Source organism: Camelina sativa, chromosome 9 (genome assembly GCF_030686135.1).
Source record: "Camelina sativa cultivar CO46 ecotype springtype chromosome 9, ASM3068613v1".
NCBI lineage: Eukaryota > Viridiplantae > Streptophyta > Magnoliopsida > Brassicales > Brassicaceae > Camelina > Camelina sativa.
In genome coordinates, this window is record NC_141888.1 from 8,703,806 (window position 1) to 8,725,252 (window position 21,447).

General features: G+C 36.5%; 3 protein-coding genes and 1 long non-coding RNA gene across 4 annotated transcripts; 2 read left to right on the forward strand and 2 right to left on the reverse strand.

Moving 5' to 3' along the window:
- Positions 1-2,978: 2,978 nt before the first annotated feature.
- Positions 2,979-4,610, forward strand: LOC147937930 (uncharacterized). Its single transcript, XM_087465361.1, has 4 exons — positions 2,979-3,307; positions 3,391-3,526; positions 3,612-3,928; positions 4,187-4,610. Exons 1-4 carry the CDS (start codon positions 2,979-2,981, stop codon positions 4,608-4,610), a joined length of 1,206 nt encoding a protein of 401 aa, XP_087321487.1.
- Positions 4,611-7,095: 2,485 nt separating this feature from the next.
- LOC109126532 (uncharacterized) lies at positions 7,096-7,656 on the reverse strand. Its single transcript, XM_019230195.2, has one exon. The coding sequence runs from the start codon at positions 7,513-7,515 to the stop codon at positions 7,255-7,257; it is 261 nt and encodes an 86-aa protein (XP_019085740.1). The 5' UTR covers positions 7,516-7,656; the 3' UTR covers positions 7,096-7,254.
- Positions 7,657-9,288: 1,632 nt separating this feature from the next.
- Positions 9,289-10,612, reverse strand: LOC104710745 (uncharacterized). The gene is made up of 3 exons (XR_755065.3): positions 10,308-10,612; positions 9,800-9,859; positions 9,289-9,690 (listed from the first exon to the last, which is right to left on the reverse strand). It is a non-coding gene; the product is annotated as an uncharacterized LOC104710745 (long non-coding RNA).
- A 1,148-nt stretch (positions 10,613-11,760) lies between these two features.
- LOC104710746 (NAC domain-containing protein 59-like) lies at positions 11,761-13,388 on the forward strand. The gene is made up of 3 exons (XM_010427396.3): positions 11,761-12,193; positions 12,279-12,556; positions 12,676-13,388. Exons 1-3 carry the CDS (start codon positions 11,980-11,982, stop codon positions 13,195-13,197), a joined length of 1,014 nt encoding a protein of 337 aa, XP_010425698.1. The 5' UTR covers positions 11,761-11,979; the 3' UTR covers positions 13,198-13,388.
- Positions 13,389-21,447: the final 8,059 nt, after the last annotated feature.

A 21,447-nucleotide genomic window follows, 5' to 3' on the forward strand; every position in this document is an offset into this window, starting at 1 on the left:
TTTATCTTTGTCCTCTTGCAGCTCATTTCCTGAGAAGTCAACTTGGGAATGGTGAGACAGTTAGCTTCTGGTACGACTGGTGGACCCCCTTTGGACCTCTTGTCTCCTTCTTGGGGCCTTCAGGACCATCACAAACGGGGATCCCACTAAACAATACTATATCTATGGCGTGCTCTTCTTCAAACTGGTTAATACGGCCAGCAAGATCACCCCAAGCGGAACTTCTACAAATTCACCTGACCACGATAAAACCTCCGGAAGCTTCAGATGGACCCAACTCATTCATGTGGACCATCAAAGGAATGCAGGCAGAAACTTTCAATGTAAAGCAAACATGGGAGGTTATTCGTCACAGATAAGAAGTTTTACCATGGACTCAAAATGTTTGATACAAAGGAGCAATACCACGGCATGCTTTTCTCTTTTGGCTCACTCATCTTGACAGGTTACCAACTAGAACAAGATTGCTAACCTGGGGAATGCCTGTGGAACCTTCATGCTGCATCTGTGCCCGGTTTCCTGAATCCCGAGACCACCTTTTCATATACTGTGAGTATAGTGAAGACCTATGGAATGAAGCCACTAGGAGACTCGGCTACTCTCCTTTTGTGTTTCATACGTGGGACGCTTTCGCTACATGGCTGAAAATCACCGACTCTGTATCCTCCAAGACTCTGAAAAGACTTGTAGCACAGGCTGTAATTTACACCCTTTGGTCGGAAAGAAACAATCGCCTTCACAACAATGTCTCAACTCCACCTCAAGTGCAGTTCAAGATTCTGGACAGGCAAGTCAGGGACGCAATCCTAGCAAAGGTTCATCGGAAGAATTTCAAGAACCTGTTAAAGGATTGGCTAAGAACCCTCTAATGTATTATTCTGGTGTTGTTGACCTCAAGAAGGCGTTTGACTCAGTGCATTGGGGCTTTGTCATTAACACCCTGAAGGCTATGAACTTCCCGACACATTTTGTAAATATGATCTCGGAATGTATTTCAACATCTCAATTCTCAGTGGCAGTGAACGGTGAATCATGCGGTTTCTTCAAGGGTGCGAAAGGTTTTAGACAAGGAGATTCCTTATCTCCATACCTGTTCACACTGGCTATGGAGGTTTTCTCCCAGATGCTCAACAGCTTTTTCAACAGTGGCCTTATCGGGCACCATCCAAACGCCACAAACCCTCAGGTAACACATTTGGCCTTTGCTGACGACATCATGATATTTTTTGATGGAAAACAAAACTCTCTGGACAATGTTAAAAGAGTCTTACAGGGTTTTGCCGAAATATCGAGTCTCTGCATGAATAAAGCCAAGATTGAGCTATTTGTTGCGGGAGTGAACCAAACTGAAACCTCTGAGCTATCTACTCTTGGTTTCAGTTTCGGTTCACTACCAATCCGCTATCTAGGCTTGCCTTTAATGCACAGAAAGCTGCGAGTATCTGAGTATGGGCCACTAATTGATAAGATCACTTCTCGATTCACCACATGGTCTGCCAGGGCACCCTCTTATGCAGGGAAAAGGAACTAATCTCCACAGTCATATATGGTACGGTAAACTTTTGGGCCTCCGCTTTTATCCTGCCGAAAACCTGTTTAAAGCACATCAAGAGCCTCTGGTCCGGAGACATAACAAAACAACCAAACGCAAGGGTTTCTTGGAAGTCTATTTGCCTGCCAAAGGAAGAAGGTGTTTTGGGGTTCCGCTGCTTCTCAATATGGAATAAAACACTATGTCTCAAGCTGATATGGCGGCTCTTCTCTGCTGATGACTTGATGTGGGCCAAATGGATACGAAACAATAAAATCAAGGATGGGGTGTTTTGGCAAATTGATGAGAAAAAGCAGAACTCTTGGACCTGGAAAACTCTCTTTTATCTTCGTCCTCTTGCAGCTCGTTTCCTGAGAAGTCAACTTGGGAATGGTGAGACAGTTAGCTTCTGGTACGACTGGTGGACCCCCTTTGGACCTCTTGTCTCCTTCTTGGGGCCTTCAGGACCATCACAAACGGGGATCCCACTAAACAATACTATATCTATGGCGTGCTCTTCTTCAAACTGGTTAATACGGCCAGCAAGATCACCCCAAGCGGAACTTCTACAAATTCACCTGACCACGATAAAACCTCCGGAAGCTTCAGATTGACCCGACTCATTCATGTGGACCATCGAAGGAATGCAGGCAGAAACTTTCAATGTAAAGCAAACATGGGAGGTTCATCGTCACAGACAAGAAGTTTTACCATGGACTCAAAATGTTTGATACAAAGGAGCAATACCACGGCATGCTTTTCTCTTTTGGCTCACTCATCTTGACAGGTTACCAACTAGAACAAGATTGCTAACCTGGGGAATGCCTGTGGAACCTTCATGATGCATCTGTACCCGGTTTCCTGAATCCCGAGACCACCTTTTCATATACTGTGAGTATAGTGAAGACCTATGGAATGAAGCCACTAGGAGACTCGGCTACTCTCCTTTTGTGTTTCATAAGTGGGACGCTTTCCCTACATGGCTGAACATCACCGACTCTGTATCCTCCAAGACTCTTAAAAGACTTGTAGCACAGGCTGTAATTTACACCCTTCGGTCGGAAAGAAACAATCGCCTTCACAACAATGTCTCAACTCCACCTCAAGTGCAGTTCAAGATTCTGGACAGGCAAGTCAGGGACGCAATCCTAGCAAAGGTTCATCGGAATAATTTCAAGAACCTGTTAAAGGAGTGGCTAAGAACCCTCTAATGTATTATTCTGGTGTTGTTGACCTCAAGAAGGCGTTTGACTCAGTGCATTGGGGCTTTGTCATTAACACCCTAAAGGCTATGAACTTCCCGACACATTTTGTAAATATGATCTGGGAATGTATTTCAACATCTCGATTCTCAGTGGCAGTGAACGGTTAATCATGCGGTTTCTTCAAGGGTGCGAAAGGTTTTAGACAAGGAGATTCCTTATCTCCATACCTGTTCACACTGGCTATGGAGGTTTTCTCCCAGATGCTCAACAGCTCTTTAAACGGTGGCCTTATCGGGCACCATCCAAACGCCACAAACCCTCAGGTAACACATTTGGCCTTTGCTGACGACATCATGATATTTTTTGATGGAAAACAAAACTCTCTGGACAATGTTACAAGAGTCTTACAGGGTTTTGCTGAAATATCGGGTCTCTCCATGAATAAAGCCAAGATTGAGCTATTTGTTGCGGGAGTGAACCAAACTGAAACCTCTGGGCTATCTACTCTTGGTTTCAGTTTCGGTTCACTACCCATCCGCTATCTAGGCTTGCCTTTAATGCACAGAAAGCTGTGAGTATCTGAGTATGGGCCACTAATTGATAAGATCACTTCTCGATTCACCACATGGTCTGCCAGGGCACTCTCTTATGCAGGGAGAAAGGAACTAATCTCCACAGTCATATATGGTACGGTAAACTTTTGGGCCTCCGCTTTTATCCTGCCGAAAACCTGTCTAAGAACATCAAGAGCCTCTGGTCCGGAGACATAACAAAACAACCAAACGCAATGGTTTCTTGGAAGTCTATTTCCAAAGGAAGAAGGTGTTTTGGGGTTCCGCTGCTTCTCAATATGGAATAAAACACTATGTCTCAAGCTGATATGGCGGCTCTTCTCTGCTGATGACTCGCTGTGGGCCAAATGGATACAAAACAATAAAATCAAGGATGGGGTGTTTTGGCAAATTGATGAGAAAAAGCAGAACTCTTGGACCTGGAAAACTCTCTTTTATCTTCGTCCTCTTGCAGCTCGTTTCCTGAGAAGTCAACTTGGGAATGGTAAGACAGTTAGCTTCTGGTACGACTGGTGGACCCCCTTTGGACCTCTTGTCTCCTTCTTGGGGCCTTCAGGACCATCACAAACGGGGATCCCACTAAACAATACTATATCTATGGCTTGCTCTTCTTCAAACTGGTTAGTACGGCCAGCAAGATCACCCCAAGCGGAACTTCTACAAATTCACCTGACCACGATAAAACCTCCGGAAGCTTCAGATTGACCCGACTCATTCATGTGGACCATCGAAGGAATGCAGGCAGAAACTTTCAATGTAAAGCAAACATGGGAGGTTCTTCGTCACAGACAAGAAGTTTTACCATGGACTCAAAATGTTTGATACAAAGGAGCAATACCACGGCATGCTTTTCTCTTTTGGCTCACTCATCTTGACAGGTTACCAACTAGAACAAGATTGCTAACCTGGGGAATGCCTGTGGAACCTTCATGCTGCATCTGTGCCCGGTTTCCTGAATCCCGAGACCACCTTTTCATATACTGTGAGTATAGTGAAGACCTATTGAATGAAGCCACTAGGAGACTCGGCTACTCTCCTTTTGTGTTTCATACGTGGGACGCTTTTGCTACATGGCTTAACATCACCGACTTTGTGTCCTCCAAGATTCTGAAAAGACTTGTATCCCAGGCTGTAATTTACACCCTTTGGTCGGAAAGAAACAATCGCCTTCACAACAATGTCTCAACTCCACCTCAAGTGCAGTTCAAGATTCTGGACAGGCAAGTCAGGGACGCAATCCTAGCAAAGGTTCATCGGAAGAATTTCAAGAACCTGTTAAAAGATTGGCTAAGAACCCTTTAATGTATTATTCTGATGTTTTTCACTTCTAGCTAGGCCTCAATTTTTTACTTTTTTTGGGTGAGGACTACCTACTGTATTTCATATTGTAGATTCTACAATCCATTTCATTAATGAAAATTCACAAATTTTCAAAAGAAAAAAAAAGTGTTGTTACTAAACAAAAAAATACACACAAATTATACGTATTTTCTCTCTTTTTAGTTTATCTTAATCTTCAAGCTCCTCTCGTTACTTTATCTATGTTCTTCAACCAATACTTTGAAAATATACTAATACTTTTCCACAATTTGAAAGTCAACAATTTTATAGTTCAAACACAGCTTATAAAGATGATGTTTAAAAAATCCTTATGCTATGAGAATAATATGATGGCATATAAACATGAGGAGATATGCATGTTTAAAAAGACAAGTGTGATGAAATTAAAAAAATAACTAGATTAGGACCCGGACTAGAGCACGGGTTGAAATCTTTTTTATTTATATTATAATTTTAGAAAAATATATAATTTATATGATTGTTTTTAAAAGTTTTTTTTGATAAAACATTATGCAATAAAATCATATGCTAAATATGATGGCTTGAAAAAAATTATGTAATTTTATGTATGAGAATTGGTTATGTTTGTTGTTTGTTTTTTTTTTTAATTTTTGAACATGTTTGGTGAAAGTTTATAATATAACCCGTGCTTAGGTAAGATTTTATTTTCAACTGCATAATAAGATCTTGGAAATCACGATTAAGTGTAATAAATTGCCAAATTTTTATTTCTTTTTATGTCTAACAGTATATTTAGCCTAACAGTATATATTTTGTTACAATACATGGAATACTAAATATTTTCTTTTGGAAATTGTATAAATCATTAGAATATTCTCTTTAAAAAGATTATTTCGGATATTTTTAAGTGTATTCATATAGCTCATAGATTGACCAATTAATCTATAATAATTTTTTTATAATCAATCTATATTTAATTTATAACTGACCAATTAATCTATAATAATTTTTTTATAATCAATCTATATTTAATTTATAACCTATTTTGTAACTAACTTATAAATATAGTCTAAAAAAAGTTGTGTAATCTGTTTGATTATATAGGGAATATGTGTTCATATAAATACAATAGAATTATAACTAGGCGGCCCAATAATTAGTCTAGTTAACCCAAAATGATCTACGGCCCGGACATTTTTCTTCACAATCTTTTGTGTTGTCGTGTTTCATTTCGATAATATATATATATATCTATCTTAACATTTTTTAAGTACTTTTTTGTATCGTCCTCTGTTATCTTTGTATCCAAACAATGTTCCAACTAAATTATCTACAATCCTTATAACCAAACATAATCATTTCCTTATTTGATAATTTTAATTTTCTAAAATCTATCTACCTAATTTAAAGTAATATATTATATTAAAATAAGATTCTCCTTTCCCTTTTAATCTTATATTTAATTATTTGAATTACTATTTAATACATAAAGTTAATAAAATTTTAGATTTTTTTCAGCATATGATGTGATTTGAATTTTTATAAACAGATATATATTTTAAAAATTGTTTTAGGATTTTTGTAACCAAACAAGTATTTCCAGATATATATTATTTTACATTTGAGTTATTTTAATATATAATTAATATTTACAATTGAAATTTAAAATAACACGCAATGAAATTATATTGTGCGAACGATTTGGATCAATATGAATATAAATTTAATTATCATTAATTTGGTGTTACACAGATAATTTATCATTTCATTATTTTGCTAACATTATCAATATTAGAATATTAGATATATTAACTTGATTAATTTATAATAATGTAGAGAACAAATTATTTTGCAGTAAACTGTGGGTTAAATCATATAATTAACAGTCAAATACAATTATATAATCTTACACTAAACAAAACTAACACATAAATATAACTTAAATTTTGATCTATTTGTTATAAATATTTGACTTTTAATTTTTTTTCAAAATGCACGGGATTATTGATTTATAAAACAAACAAAAAAATAAAAGAAATAGACCCGTGGTGTACCACGGGGTAAATCTTAGTATATATATATTTTGGTCTATATATATCTTAGTGTAACATGTGAATAAATTTTAGATATAGCTTGGTTCATTTGTTCAAGATCCAAATTTATTTTCGTCCAATGTTTTCAATCTTTTTTATTATTTTGAGATTTTTGCTTTTGTTGTTTCCCCTTAATTTTTAATTTATAGCTAAGTTATAACAACTACAAGTCAAAGTTCCTATCAAAAAACAAATTACAAAACTACAAATCAAAGTCAACTCTTTAGCCCAACATGTCGAAAAGTATCATTCCGTTCATATTGCTTGTGTGTAGAGAGACATTAAGACATACATATCATATAGGATTAAAATTATGTATGGTGCATTTTCTTCTCAAATCTGTTCTCAAAGATCAAAACATATATATTCTTAATTACAAGACAAAAAAAAAAGATCGTAAAAAGCAATCTGGGGTTCGTCACATTAATTAAAAAGTACAAGATCCCAACAATTGAAACAAAATAAAAATGAAACGAGATGCTCATAGATATGTATTTTTGCAACATACATAAACCCAAAAAAAATGATTTGCTGATATCGAAACATTGTTTTCAAAGAGAGATGAAACCTTCGCTGACAAGCAAACCAAAGAAGAGGACGAAGAGGCCAGCACCAAGAGATTTGCCAGGATCAACATACGTCTGAGAATAAGCACCAAGAGTCAACGCAGCTCCAACGAGCCCGATCACCAAAGATTGCATGTTTCTTCTGCTCACGCTTCTTTGCCTTGGCTTCACCTTCTCTTCTTGATCTACAATATCTTGTTCTTGCTTCTCTTCTACTTTCTCCGTCTTTCTTCTTTCTCTAACCATTTTTAGGATTCTTTGATGAATGGAGAGATTCTGATTTATGATTCTATGATGTGGGTTTGGTTGTGTGTTGTGATTTGCTGTTATTATAAGTTAATGATGGAGACAAAATGTGGTCTTTTGGGGATGCTTTGAGGCCTTTTGATAGACAGAAAAGTCAACTCTCTTATAGAAGAGTAAGTGGTCGGTATAGATCCAAAACTATTATATTTTAATTACTATTTGTTATAAACAAACAAGTGGCCAGAGTTGAAGTTTTGCTAATGTTTCATGTTTACAATAGTATAATAATGGTACTCCAAAATTAATATAGTAAGATTTAAAAGATTGTCGTTATGTAAAAAGTAAGTTGTGTTTATTCTGTCTAAATTTTTTTGACCCGTCAATAATTTACATATTACAAAGGAGTAAGAAATATACCAATTAAATGTGATGTCAAAAACGTTATCATGTTTTTGTGAAATAAATTACTTAAAAAAAAATATGTGGACGATTATTTTCTTATTATTAAAAATAATCAAACAAAAATGAAAGGGAGATCATAATGATTAAATAATTAATATGGTTCAGTTGGATATAAATATTATTTATTCAATTGTTTGACAATAGAAGATTTTCAGAAATAATCTTTTTACTTAGAAGTATTAATTTTTATTTTTGGAATACTTTTTAAAAAGACATCATCGTCAAATTTTGTTTACCTAAAAGATCCTTTAAAGACAAGTTCACAACATACTAGCACCAAACTACATCATTCATTACAAGCCCAACTTAAAATCGCACCCTATGCTGATCTTGAGGTACGCCGTTCAAATCACAAGTCCACACACATACATTGGTCAGAAAGAAACAGTCGTCTATACCATCCAAGCGACTTGGGAAAAACATCGACTAGAACATCCGTAAACGATTAAGCTTGCTGTTAAATTCAGGGAAGATGAAGTTTGCTGATCTTCACACATATTGGCCCTCTAGTATAATTTTAGTTGCAAGATTTATGTCCTTCTAGAATCTCAAAACAATCACACTTGATATACAAACGGTATTTTTTGTGAATATCCACAAAAAAAGTAGGTCGCCTAACACAAACAATGAAAGAGATCGTCTAAGGGCATATTTATAGGGGAATCATGTGGAGGTGATCTTAGATGAGAAATAATGTAAAAATATTGTAAGATCAGGGCTTAAGATCTTTTGTTAAGAAGGAAGTTATAGGGAGAACAGGTATAAGATCTTAAGATTTAATAATATAATATTCTTATAGAATTTTTAAAATATTGAATAAATACAAAGATTAATGTTTAATATATAATTTAAGTATGCTTAAAACTATTTAATATAATGTTTATTAATTTTCTTATTAAACATATTACAATTATTAAAATTTATAAAATAACATTTTAATTGAAAATTATTACAACTTTTATTATAAAAAAAACATTATTACTTAATTAATTAAAGAAGACAAACATTTTATTTAATTAATACAAATGACCAAATTTATTCCAAATATTCTCAATCAAATCCTCCTTTAGTTTGCGATGTGCTTATTGGAATTCTTGTTCGTCATAAAGTGTGTATGAATCTTTTTCATCTTCGACAATCATATTATGCAGTAGATAACACCAGTTTAAACATCTACTAATGAAAAGTTTGAGGGATTGAAAACAGCAGAAGAGAGGTTAAAGAGTATTATTTACCGAAATATTATGTAGTTTAGTCACATGAAGGTTTGAAGATCAATATATGAGGTTTCAGATTTTTGACCGATTACAATTATTAGAAAATCTGTCCGTTTTATATATTGGACTTGGATTTCTTGTTTGTATTTTAAGTTAATGAAGGATTCTAATATAACTGAAAGTTAAACAACGAAACAACAAACATCAAACAGAACACAACAACAACAACAACAGGACAGCATATATACATTGATCTAAAAGCTTTTCAGATTCAGCAGGCACTCGCACTAGACCAGAAACAAACGGTGACTCTTGTCTTACCAATCTTCAAGATCTAGTAACCTCCCTGAATAAACGCATTAAGGCGTTGAAGCTCCTCTCGATGCTCACTCACCACAGCTCGGACCACATCTCCAATGGACACCATTCCGATCATCTTCGGATCTTTGTTCAGACCTCCTTTGAACTCTTTGAAAGTGCTTTGGTAAAGTTTTGTCTGCAGTTTGTAAATCAAGGAGAGAATATATATCAGCATTTGTATCTCATCTTCTAAACCAACACTCACAAAAACATGGAGGATCAGATCTTAGTCCTCAGCTACATACCTTTCTTTCTCAAGTTTTGACTTCAGCTCCTCAATCTTTGAATTAACCTCATTGGACATGCTGCCAGAAAAATATACAAGGATTGAAGCAAGAATCAGCTAACAAACTAACAACACTTAAAAGAGCATTAGAACATGATAAATTTGGTCTGCGATAGAAGATCCAGACTAATCCATGTACAACGAGCTTGATATCTTATCAATCAAATACACATAATCAATTGCACAACAGATCGATTAACCAATATAAAAATGCTTGAGCATATGATCGAACACCTTTAGCTTCATCTGCCTACATCTAGTTGATAAAATTAGGTTTGCAATACAAGATCCAGACTAATTAATTCATGTAACAAATTGAAGAAACGCTCCATAGAATCAAACGATCGCCATAAATTTCTCGATGATCTCATAGCAAAAAATTGAAATCTAAGGTGACGGTGATATTCAACTAAACATTCCATAACCTAATCGGAGAGGAACATGTAACCAAGAGATTATATTATCACCTGGAGATGCTTTCTTCCTTCTTCTTACGGCCATCCTCGTCCGCCTTCTCTCTGATTTTCTGCAACGCCGACATGAGTCCTTTGAGATCGCTGCGTATGATCAACACAGAAAACACAATCGCGAGTCATAATCGCGAGTCATAATTTAGTCAACCGGAATCGGAGACGAAGAAAGGTCTCGGAGTTTCGCCGTTTCGCCTCTTCGGAGAGAACAAGAAAAAAAATTTAGGAAAACCCGAGTGAAGAGAAAGAAAATGATACGAAGACAAAATAATTTCCAACCAATCTCGTTCAGACACGTGCCCGGAAGATCACCCGAAGAACTGATCTTATTTAAGATCAGAAGGCCTGATCTTATTTACACTGTTCAATTTTTTTCAATTTAAAAAAGCCCAAGATCAGGCCTTCGTTTTACCGATAAATATGGCCTAATATCCTTTAGCACATCGACACGTAACTTATTGCAAATCGTTTATTCATGTTTCGTGCCAGGAAACGGGTCAAACCCCACTTTTTAAGTACTTGATTATATTAGTAATTAAGAACAAAGATTAGTGCTTACCATTTGAGGACCATTGTTGAGAACCACTAACAACGTCTGATGTTTGGTCTCTGGCTTTTCATCTATATAGATCATGACGTTGACCCTCTACAGTAAATACCAGCCATCAGATCAGAAGAAGATTGCTACTTGCCACTACGGTTATTTTCATTTTCATTTTGAATCTTCTACTTCTTCTCCTTTTATATTCATTTTCGATGAATACAAAATAATACATATCTAATTATCTAAAACACAAGGTATTTTAATGCAATTTTGAATGATTATTATTTAATAAATTAATAAATAAAACTCATAACGTACATGATATAGAGTTCAAACTTCAAACGCTAGACGTTATCTTCTACTTGTAGTATGTTATTAAGATATAAGGCTCAGTCATTATTGCTCCAAGCTCAAGCTCTAGCTCTTCCCCAATATAGAACTAAACATGTTTTTTCAACCGATACAATAATCATATAAATAAGCATTGTTATCTTTATTCTTTTTATAGATATTAATAATTAGTTTAAAGAATGGACAAAAAACGTCATCAGTGATGTGATAAGATTGTTCTTATCCCATCAACAGAATGGATGGGGAACCACAGGTGAAATGTTTCTGGTCAAAATGAAAGCTTTGAGCTAGATATTAAAGTTTTTGAAACAGAAAGCTTTTGTAATAAAAGAAAAAATATCTTCAAAATTAACATCTTAAGTTGCCTATTGAACTACGCATCTTCGTAACAGTAGCTAAATATAGCATTAAACCAAATTCAATATTTATAATATATTTCTGGAACGATGTTTATGTTGGTTCGAGTCTACATCATATTTGTATATACATAATAAATAATAAGTGAGGAATATTAAATAATAACTTTATTTCTCTCTATGTGTATATTTTTCATTTGGATAATAGCGATTTAAATAGTTTTAGAAAAAGAATCATTTGATACCAAAACAGTGACCAAATTATTGGTGAGTAATATAAACTAGTATAAGAGCTTACTTAGGCTGCTCAAACCACTTTATCCTCTCTAAAAAAAAAAAAATCTATTTCTGTATAACCATTAAACAAAAGATTTGGCCGGACGTTGAAACCTTTTGGTACTAATATCTTAAAGCTCAAATGGATTACAAGGTATCAAGAATTGGGGAGATAGTAAAAGGAGAAGAAGTAGAAGATTCAGAGAAAATTGATTTGCCACCTGGTTTCAGATTCCACCCAACAGATGAAGAACTCATAACTCACTATCTAAGACCGAAGGTTCTAAACTCCTTCTTCTCTGCTTTAGCCATTGGTGAAGTTGATCTCAACAAGGTCGAGCCATGGGACTTGCCTTGTAAGTTATATTAGGTCATTTATTTTCTTGGTTTCTAAAAATCTCTCTGTTCTTTAACTTAGAACCACTCTGTTTTCTTTTTTAGGGAAGGCCAAGATTGGGGAGAAAGAGTGGTATTTCTTCTGCGTCAATGACCGAAAATACCCGACCGGTTTAAGGACGAACCGGGCTACCAAAGCTGGTTATTGGAAAGCTACTGGCAAAGATAAAGAGATTTTCAAAGGGAAATCTCTTGTGGGTATGAAGAAAACTTTGGTTTTCTATAAAGGAAGAGCTCCTAAAGGAGTTAAAACCAATTGGGTCATGCATGAGTATCGATTAGAAGGCGAACATGCCATCAATAATCTCCCTAAAACCGCTAAGGTAATATATATCATATGTAAGAGTTCTCTGTTTTTGTGAAAGATTGATATATATATATATATATATATATATGTACACTTTAATTTAGAGGTTTTGTTTTGTGTTGGATGTGAATACAGAACGAATGTGTTATTAGTCGGGTGTTTCAGAAGCGGGCAGATGGTACAAAGGTGCATATATCCGGTTTAAGGATGTTCGGTTCAGGGGTTAACAAATTTGAACCGGTCGGTTTACCTCGGTTGATGGATTCTTCTCCATATGTAAAGAGCCGAGGACGAGACTCTTTGGCTGGAACCGCCGTTGGTTGTTTGTTTTCTCACGTGACCTGTTTCTCCGACCAAAATTATGATGACAAGAGTCTTGTGGACGAGCTTAAAGACAACTCTAAAGCTACCAGGTTTGGTTCTACATCGACTAACTTGATGCCAAATATTGTTTCTACGTTAGACTACGATCATCTTTCTCTGCAAGACGATTCTTCCATACTGAAGATGTTGCTTGACAGTGAAGAAACTCAATTTAAGAAGAATCTTGAGAATTCCGGTTCATTGGAGAGCGAATTAACTGCGAGTTCTTGGCATCGTCACAGTCCTTCTTGTTCAACTGGTCCGGTGAATCTTGATAACGTTTGGAATTTCTGAATTTGGAAATTGGAACATCGAAAATTGGAGTATGGGGAAAAAAAACATTAGGGTGGGGTATATAGGGTTTAACAGTATATGGTATGTGTTTGCTTTAGATTCTAGTGTCTTAAAGACTCTTGTAACATTTTGTAAAAAGTAACATTGGAGTGAAACTACTCTCTTACTATATGGAATCCATTGCTTGTGTCTTTTTAATTTTCAGAGGATAGATTAGTGTCGTATTTTGTTTAGATAGAATCAGTTCAGATTACCTATATTAGACACTTTAAACCAAACAATGATCTATTGGAAACAAAAACAAAATATTGTTTAAGAGATTAGATTAGTTAAAAAACCAAAAGTTGGTCAATGTTTCTCTCAATGCGCTAAGTTGAGATGCCACTCCATGTGTCTTAGGACACCAACTTAAAAAATAATAGAAAAATACTTAGGGCTGAACCTCTCCATTCACCCACTCTTCTCTCAGCCAATCAGAATCTTCCATCTAATATTTTATTTCAAAAATAAATTAAAATTAAATTAAAAAGCAAACCAAATTAAGGAAACAAATTCTGTATACTTTTAATTAAGAAAAGTTAAATATTGGCTTGGATTAGATTTTTAAACTTAGAATAAAATTATATTGGTTTGAGTTTACAAATGAAGTGGTTAGGGTTTAGATTTTACAATTAAAACGAAATTATATGTCGGTTTGGGTTTACAAATGAGGTGGTTAGGGTTTATATTTTACAATTAGAACAAAATTATATATCGGTTTGGGTTCACAAATGAGATAGTTAGGGTTTAGATTTTACAAGTAGAACAAAATAATATGTCGGTTTAGGTTCACAAATGAGATGTTAGGGTTTAGATTTCACAATTAGAACGAAATTATATGTCGGTTTGGGTTCACAAATAAGATGGTTAGGGTTTAGATTTTATAAGTAGAACGAAATTATATACGGTTTGGGTTCACAAATGAGATGGTTAGGGTTTAGATTTTATATATGTCGGTTTGGGTTTATTAAAGTGCGGTTTAAGTTTTTTAATTTTATAATAATGTATACAGATTTTATTGCCTTATTTTATTAGGGGGTGAATGGAAAGGTTTACCCTTAAGGGTGAACCCAAGTATTGTTCAAAATAATATTGTGTAGGGCAGACATATACTACCAAGTGTGGAAAGTTTCTCACAACTCATCAAAATTTTGATTTCTGGCTATTTTCAAGATTCTACACACGATATTGAGGAAAACCAAGTGATCATCATCATCACTTCCTGATTACTTGAGAGATGAAAATTTGACACAAGAAACCAGAGAGATCTCATGTCATGTCATCTCTTCCATGAGAGAAAGGTTGGGTGTTGAGTAATATGTACGAGTTCCACGGAAGTTGGCCGATACCAGCCAAAATATTCCGACATTTTTTACTTCACAATTTCCACAATCAGGTACCATTTGGTTGAGATCCGCATCTCTCAAGGCTCTTGAGCACATCTCACATGTCTCATTACGTGAGACATTCTTGTAAGATTTTGTATTGTTTCAGGAACCCACCCAGAGGATATGTTCCTTAAGGCATTTTGGGAAGAAACTTGCACGTCAAGAAACAGCAGATTATCCCATTGATCACTTGGTTGAAGCTTTTTGTAAAAGTAAGTTTATGGGTGGAACGTTTTGGGAGCGTGTGTTACGATACATCATACAACTAACAAGTACTAAAGCCCCTGAGAAGGCCCTTTTTGTTACTGAGGCAGTCAAATTGATGCAAATCGCTGAGTCTTTGTGATGTTTTTCCACTGAAGTTGTTTTGTCTGTTTTAAGATCATTCCCTACCTAACGGGGTACTTTTAATAGGACCTAATGTAATTTGAAAGCTTAAACTTAATTGTTCTTCAATAATGATGTCCTTATGAATCTCCCAACAGTTTCTTGATGTTATAAAACTGGGATTGTCATTAGAGATTGTAACATGTCTAATAGAAGATAGTACTACTCTAAATATGACCTGTTCAATACAATTTTTTTACATATTTATACTTTTGGCTCCGTAATCCACTTTTACTGGTTAAATTCAAACCAATTTTTATGATTCTAAGTTGAACAAATCAATAGAATCTAAACATAAAAAATAATAAAAAAAATTGGCAATAAAAACACGAAAGACATAACAAGGCTTAAGAGACAACAGCAAATTTCAGGAGATTACTGGCAACAGAGACACGAAAAAAAACCCGAATTGTATCAGGTCAAGTCATAAGCTGCAAAGCGGATCCCTAATTTTAATATATGCACAGAAAATTATTAGACAGATTCCCCAATTTTTTCATACGGGGATGTCCCAGTACTTGTGCAAAATCATACATAGCCTCTTTAATACTCAAAACAAAAAAACGAAATCATCAGAACTAAACAAAACAGAAAACGAATCACAAACGGAGAAGACAGAAACGGCGGAGAAGAAAGTGAGATAAGTCAAAAGTTTCTGTTGTCCTTACGAAAGCTGTGTGATACAGAAGCTTATATATATAACTCACAAGTAAACCCTAATTATGTTTGTAGATCTTTCGGGCTTTATCGAAATTTATGGGCTTCAGCTTATATGGTTTATTAGGCTTTTACAAGTTTCGGTTACACTCTCAAAAGAACGTAGCCATATATGTGTCTCGTTTTGAATTCTATAACTTTTTGAATTCTATAACTATGTCACCTAATTAACCCTAATTATATGGTTTATTGGGCTTTGACAAGTTTAGCCTAATTAAACCTAGATTGAATTCTATAAGACTATAAGTCTATAACTATCAACTATGTCACCTTTTTCATAACACTACCAGTCTACCAAGAGTTCAAAACTCTTTTACAGGTTTAGCCTAGTAAACTGTAACTCTGCCACATCTACACTGATAACTCTATTCTAACAAATAAGTCTGTCGATACGTTAACAAGTCTGTTTCTGACATATAAATTTATCATGCCCCTTTACTCTATTGTAACTACATCTAAGTCTACCAAAATTCTTTGTCACCTCTCATTACTCTATTATTACCACTAAGAAAAAGTGTACCTTCGAAAATTCTATTGGAAAACTCTACCAAAATTCATTAACTATTTTAACCGATTGTTTTACCACCACTATATATAACTCTCCCAAAGAAGTATATCTATAACATCCGCGAACCAATTTTTGTATTTTAGGGTTGGTGTCGACCAACACCAGGGGTGTGTCGATCGACACCACTATTTATGGGTTCGTCGGGTTTGTTTTAATTCGCGATTTTGGTTTGGTTGGTTTGGTTTAGTTATCAAAACCGGGTATATAAGTGGAGAAGCGAAAAATTAAGGGTTTGATGGTGTGTTTGGTCACCGTTGAGTGAGAAAAAAAAAGAGAAAAAGGAGAGAAAGTTTTGTGAGTGTTCTTGAGAGATTTTGGCTTGTTCTTGGAGGTTTTGGGGAGATCTGTTGCTGTGGAAGGGAGTGTAGTTTCTGGGAACGAAGGAGAAGCTTCTTATGGTGTTGTTTCCACCGTTTCTCAATCAAATCTTCCTGCAGAAGAGGTGAGTGCTTGACCATGGTTGATCTAAGCATGAGATCTCTTTTGTTTGTCTGTTCTTTGTCTATTTGTGGTGTTTGCTTGCTTGGGTGTGTTGTTTTCGAGTTTCCCAGAGGTTTGTGTGTCATTTGGGTGAGTTTGGGGACAAAATTGGGATGATTGGAATCGGGATTCGACGTTCGTGTTCGTGCAGTTCCCGTCTGCAGGTATGGCATCGATCGACACCGTTCGAGCATCGGTCGACACCGTTTGTGTCGGCATCGGTTGTTGGATAAGCTTGAGGAATAAGCTAACCGAGCAATGATAAGGCAAGTATATTTGAGAGATATTCAAATATACATATTGGTGTGATAGGAGATATCTAAATAAGTTATGTTTCCTAATTGTTTTTGGAAAAGTGTCTTTGAGGTTTTATATATATAGAGTTACCAAGGTGTGGTAAACCTATGAGTTTGTGAGAGAGATTGAGAGGCTTTGTTTTGAGAGAGTTTCAAAGCTAATAAAAGAAGTGCTTTTATAAATCTTAATCCAAATATACGAACTCTTGATTTGGTATCAGAGCGTCTCAGGTTCGTTTCTTTGAATCAAAACCTGCTACGACCCGTTCGAAGAAGATATGAGTGAATTAGCTGTAACTGCTAACAAAACAAAGGAAGGAGGGACGAAGGAAGGAGGTTCTTCGTCTCTGCAATGCCCGATGCTAAACAGCTCAAACTATACTGTTTGGGCCATGAAGATGACGGTGGTGCTGCGAGTCAATAAAGTCTGGGAAACAATTGATCCAGGACTAGAAGATATCGAGAAGAATGATCTTGCCAAGGCCCTGCTATTCCAATCCATACCAGAGGCACTCCTTCTTCAAGTTGGAAATCATGACAAATCCAAAACAGTTTGGGATGCTATTAGGTCAAGAAACCTTGGTGCAGATCGAGTTAAAGTAGCTCGACTACAGACGTTGATGGCTGAGTTTGATAGATTGAGGATGAAGGATACTGATACGATAGATGATTTTGTTGGTAAGCTCTCTGAAATATCCAGTAAGTCGGCGTCTTTGGGAGAAACAATCGAGGAGACAAAGATTGTTAAAAAGTTTCTCAAGAGCCTACCTAGAGCAAAATACATACATATAATTGCAGCTCTTGAACAGTTCCTTGATCTCAACACTACAACGTTTGAGGACATAGTTGGGAGGTTAAAAACTTATGAGGAACGAATTAAAGAAGAGGATGAATCACAAGATGGTCAGGGCAAGCTTTTGTTTGCAAATTCAAACACAAATGTTCCAGTAGAAGGTCAAGGGAAGCTGCTATACTCAAACTCTTCAGCTCCAACTCCGCAGATGCAAGATGTCTATGATGGAGGCAGAGGTAGAGGATCTGCTCGTGGACGAGGAAGGGGTCGCGGAAGGTTTAATAATAATGGGAGATTTGGATATCAGTCAAGAGAGTATGGTTTTCAACCGAGGGATAAGTCCAAGATAACATGCTTTAGGTGTGACAAGTTAGGTCATTATGCCTCTGAGTGTCCGGATAGACTACTCAAATTAATCAAACTACAAGAACTGCAAGAGAAGGAAGAAGAAGACACTCACGAAGCAGAATCACTCTTAATGCATGAAGTGGTGTACCTGAATGAGAAGAATGTGAAGCCAGCGTGTCTGGATAGAGTTTGGTATCTTGATAACGGGGCCAGCAATCACATGACAGGAAACAGAGCATGGTTCCGCACAATCGACACAAGGATCACAGGAAAAGTTCGTTTTGGTGATGACTCGCTTGTGGATATAAAGGGGAAAGGTTCGATATTGTTTGTAACCAAGAATGGAGAACAAAAGATACTTGCAGAGGTTTATTACATTCCAGACCTCAAGAGCAATATCATCAGTCTCGGTCAAGCAACTGAATCCGGTTGTGACGTTCGTATGAGGGAAGATTTCTTGACTTTGCACGATCGAGAAGGAAACCTACTAGTGAAAGCAATTCGATCAAGGAACAGACTGTACAAAGTGAACTTGGAGGTTGAAAACACTAAATGTCTGCAGGTTGCAGGTTATGACGAGTCAAGCAAGTGGCATGCTCGTCTTGGACATGTGAATTTTGAAACGATTCAGAAGATGGTTACAAAGCAGATGGTTGTCGGAATTTCTAGTGCTTCTAAGAGGGGAGAACCATGTGCATCATGCTTGTTTGGTAAACAAGCACGGCAATCTTTCCCTCAAAGAACTTCTTATCGAGCAAAACAAGTGCTAGAGCTTGTTCATGGAGATCTTTGTGGACCAATTTCACCAACTACAGCTGCGCATAGGAGGTATATCTTTGTGTTAATTGATGATTGCTCTCGTTATATGTGGACTATCCTTCTCAAGGAGAAAAGCGAGGCGTTTGAAAAATTCAAGAGTTTTAAAGCTTCAGTCGAACTTGAAACTGGAAACATCATCAAAACACTGCGAACAGACAGAGGAGGGGAGTTCACATCTCAAGAATTTCAACTATTTTGTGAAAAGGAAGGGATCACTAGACACCTTACTGCACCTTACACGCCTCAACAGAATGGAGTGGTAGAGAGAAGGAACAGGACACTGTTAGGAATGACTCGAAGTCTCCTAAAACACATGAACATGACGAATTACTTATGGGGAGAGGCTGTAAGACACGCAACTTACCTTATTAACAGAGTGGGAACTCGAGTGTTGGAAGATACTACACCTTATGAAGCTTTTAAGAAGAAAAAGCCGAATGTAGAACACCTTCGTGTGTTTGGCTGCATCTGTTATGCTAAATCTGAAACCCCACATCTTAAGAAACTAGATGACAGATCAAGAATGTTGGTTAATCTCGGTACAGAACCCGGTTCTAAGGCTTATAGGCTTCTTGATCCTACTAGTCGAAAGATCATCGTGAGTAGGGATGTGTTTTTTGTCGAAGACCAAAGCTGGAAGTGGAGAAATGTAGAAGAATCGTCTACGGATTCCGGGATGTTTACTCTCAGTTTTGGAACTTTTGGGAACAATGGAATCAGAGAGGAAGAAGCGATTGCAGAAACAGAGGCGATAGAGATGAAAGTTTGGAGAGATGCATGTCAAGAAGAGATTGTATCGATTAACAAGAACAAAACATGGAGTTTGGTGGATCTTCCATTCGGATGTAAGCCTATTGGCTTAAAATGGGTGTTTAAAGTGAAACGAAACTCAGATAACAGCATCAATAAGTACAAAGCGAGGCTAGTGGCGAAAGGGTATGTACAGAGGCATGGGATTGATTTTGATGAGGTGTTTGCACCTGTTGCTAGGATAGAAACGATACGTTTTATTATTTCACTTGCAGCTACAAGTGGTTAGGAGATACATCATCTGGATGTTAAGACTGCGTTTCTTCATGGTGAATTAAGAGAGGATGTGTATGTTAGTCAGCCAGAGGGTTTTGTTACATTAGGGAAGGAAGAGAAGGTTTATAAGCTACACAAAGCCCTCTATGGTCTGAAGCAAGCTCCAAGGGCTTGGAACACTAAGCTAAATAGGATTCTGTTGGAATTGAAGTTTGAAAAATGCTCCAAGGAACCTTCCTTATACAGAAAGCAAGAACGAGAACACCTTCTCATTGTCGCTGTTTATGTAGATGACCTGCTTGTTACTGGTTCAAGTTTAGAAATCATACTTGATTTCAAAAGGGAAATGGCTAAGAAGTTTGACATGAGTACCTTAGGGAAGCTTACCTATTATCTTGGTATAGAGGTGGTTCAAGAGAAGGATGGAATCATGTTGCGACAAGAAAGCTATATGAAGAAAATTCTGGCTGAGACAAGGATGAGTGAATGTAATTCTGTTCTTATCCCTATGGAGTTTGGCTTAGAGCTTTGTAAAGCCAAGCATGAACAGTCCATTGATGAGAAACGTTATCGAAGAACCATCGGATGTCTCAGATATTTGCTTCATACTCGGCCAGATTTATCATACCCTGTTGGTGTTCTTAGCAGATATCTGCAGGAGCCTAAAGAGTCACATGGAGTTGCATTAAAACAACTCTTAAGGTATCTTCGAGGGACAACTTCACATGGTCTTTATTTCAAGCGAGGAAACAGAACTGGTCTTGTGGGTTTCAGTGATAGCAGTCTTAGTGTGGATTTAGACGATGGAAGAAGTACAGCCGGTCATATCTTTTACTTTAATGAATGTCCGATAACATGGTGTTCTCAGAAGCAACAAGTCGTAGCTCTCTCCTCGTGTGAGGCAGAATTCATGGCTGCTACTGAAGCAGCTAAACAGGCGATATGGTTGCAGGATCTAATTGCAGAGATTAATGGGACCGAGAGCGAGTTAGTGATAATTCGAGTAGATAACAAATCTGCAATTGCTCTCACAAAGAACCCTGTCTTCCACGGAAAAAGTAAGCACATTCACCGTCGGTATCATTTCATAAGAGAGTGCATCGAGAATGGATTAATTGCAGTTGAACACATTCCCGGAGTTGTGCAGAGGGCAGACATTCTCACAAAAGCGCTTGAGAAGAACAGGTTCAAGGAAATGAGAGCTCATGTTGGTGTGCAAGAAGTCATGAAGAAGAATTTCAAGCTTATGGGGGAGAATGTTGGATAAGCTTGAGGAATAAGCTAACCGAGCAATGATAAGGCAAGTATATTTGAGAGATATTCAAATATACATATTGGTGTGATAGGAGATATCTAAATAAGTTATGTTTCCTAATTGTTTTTGGAAAA

Coding starts and splice junctions, on each gene's coding strand:
- LOC147937930 (XM_087465361.1), top strand. CDS start 2,979: ATGGAGGTTTTCTCCCAGATGCTCAACAGCTCTTTAAACGGTGGCCTT. Junction 3,308..3,390: donor CCTTTAATGCACAGAAAGCT/GTGAGTATCTGA, acceptor TCTCTTATGCAG/GGAGAAAGGAACTAATCTCC. Junction 3,929..4,186: donor GCTTGCTCTTCTTCAAACTG/GTTAGTACGGCC, acceptor TCATCTTGACAG/GTTACCAACTAGAACAAGAT.
- LOC109126532 (XM_019230195.2), bottom strand. CDS start 7,515: ATGGTTAGAGAAAGAAGAAAGACGGAGAAAGTAGAAGAGAAGCAAGAA.
- LOC104710746 (XM_010427396.3), top strand. CDS start 11,980: ATGGATTACAAGGTATCAAGAATTGGGGAGATAGTAAAAGGAGAAGAA. Junction 12,194..12,278: donor CGAGCCATGGGACTTGCCTT/GTAAGTTATATT, acceptor TTTCTTTTTTAG/GGAAGGCCAAGATTGGGGAG. Junction 12,557..12,675: donor ATCTCCCTAAAACCGCTAAG/GTAATATATATC, acceptor ATGTGAATACAG/AACGAATGTGTTATTAGTCG.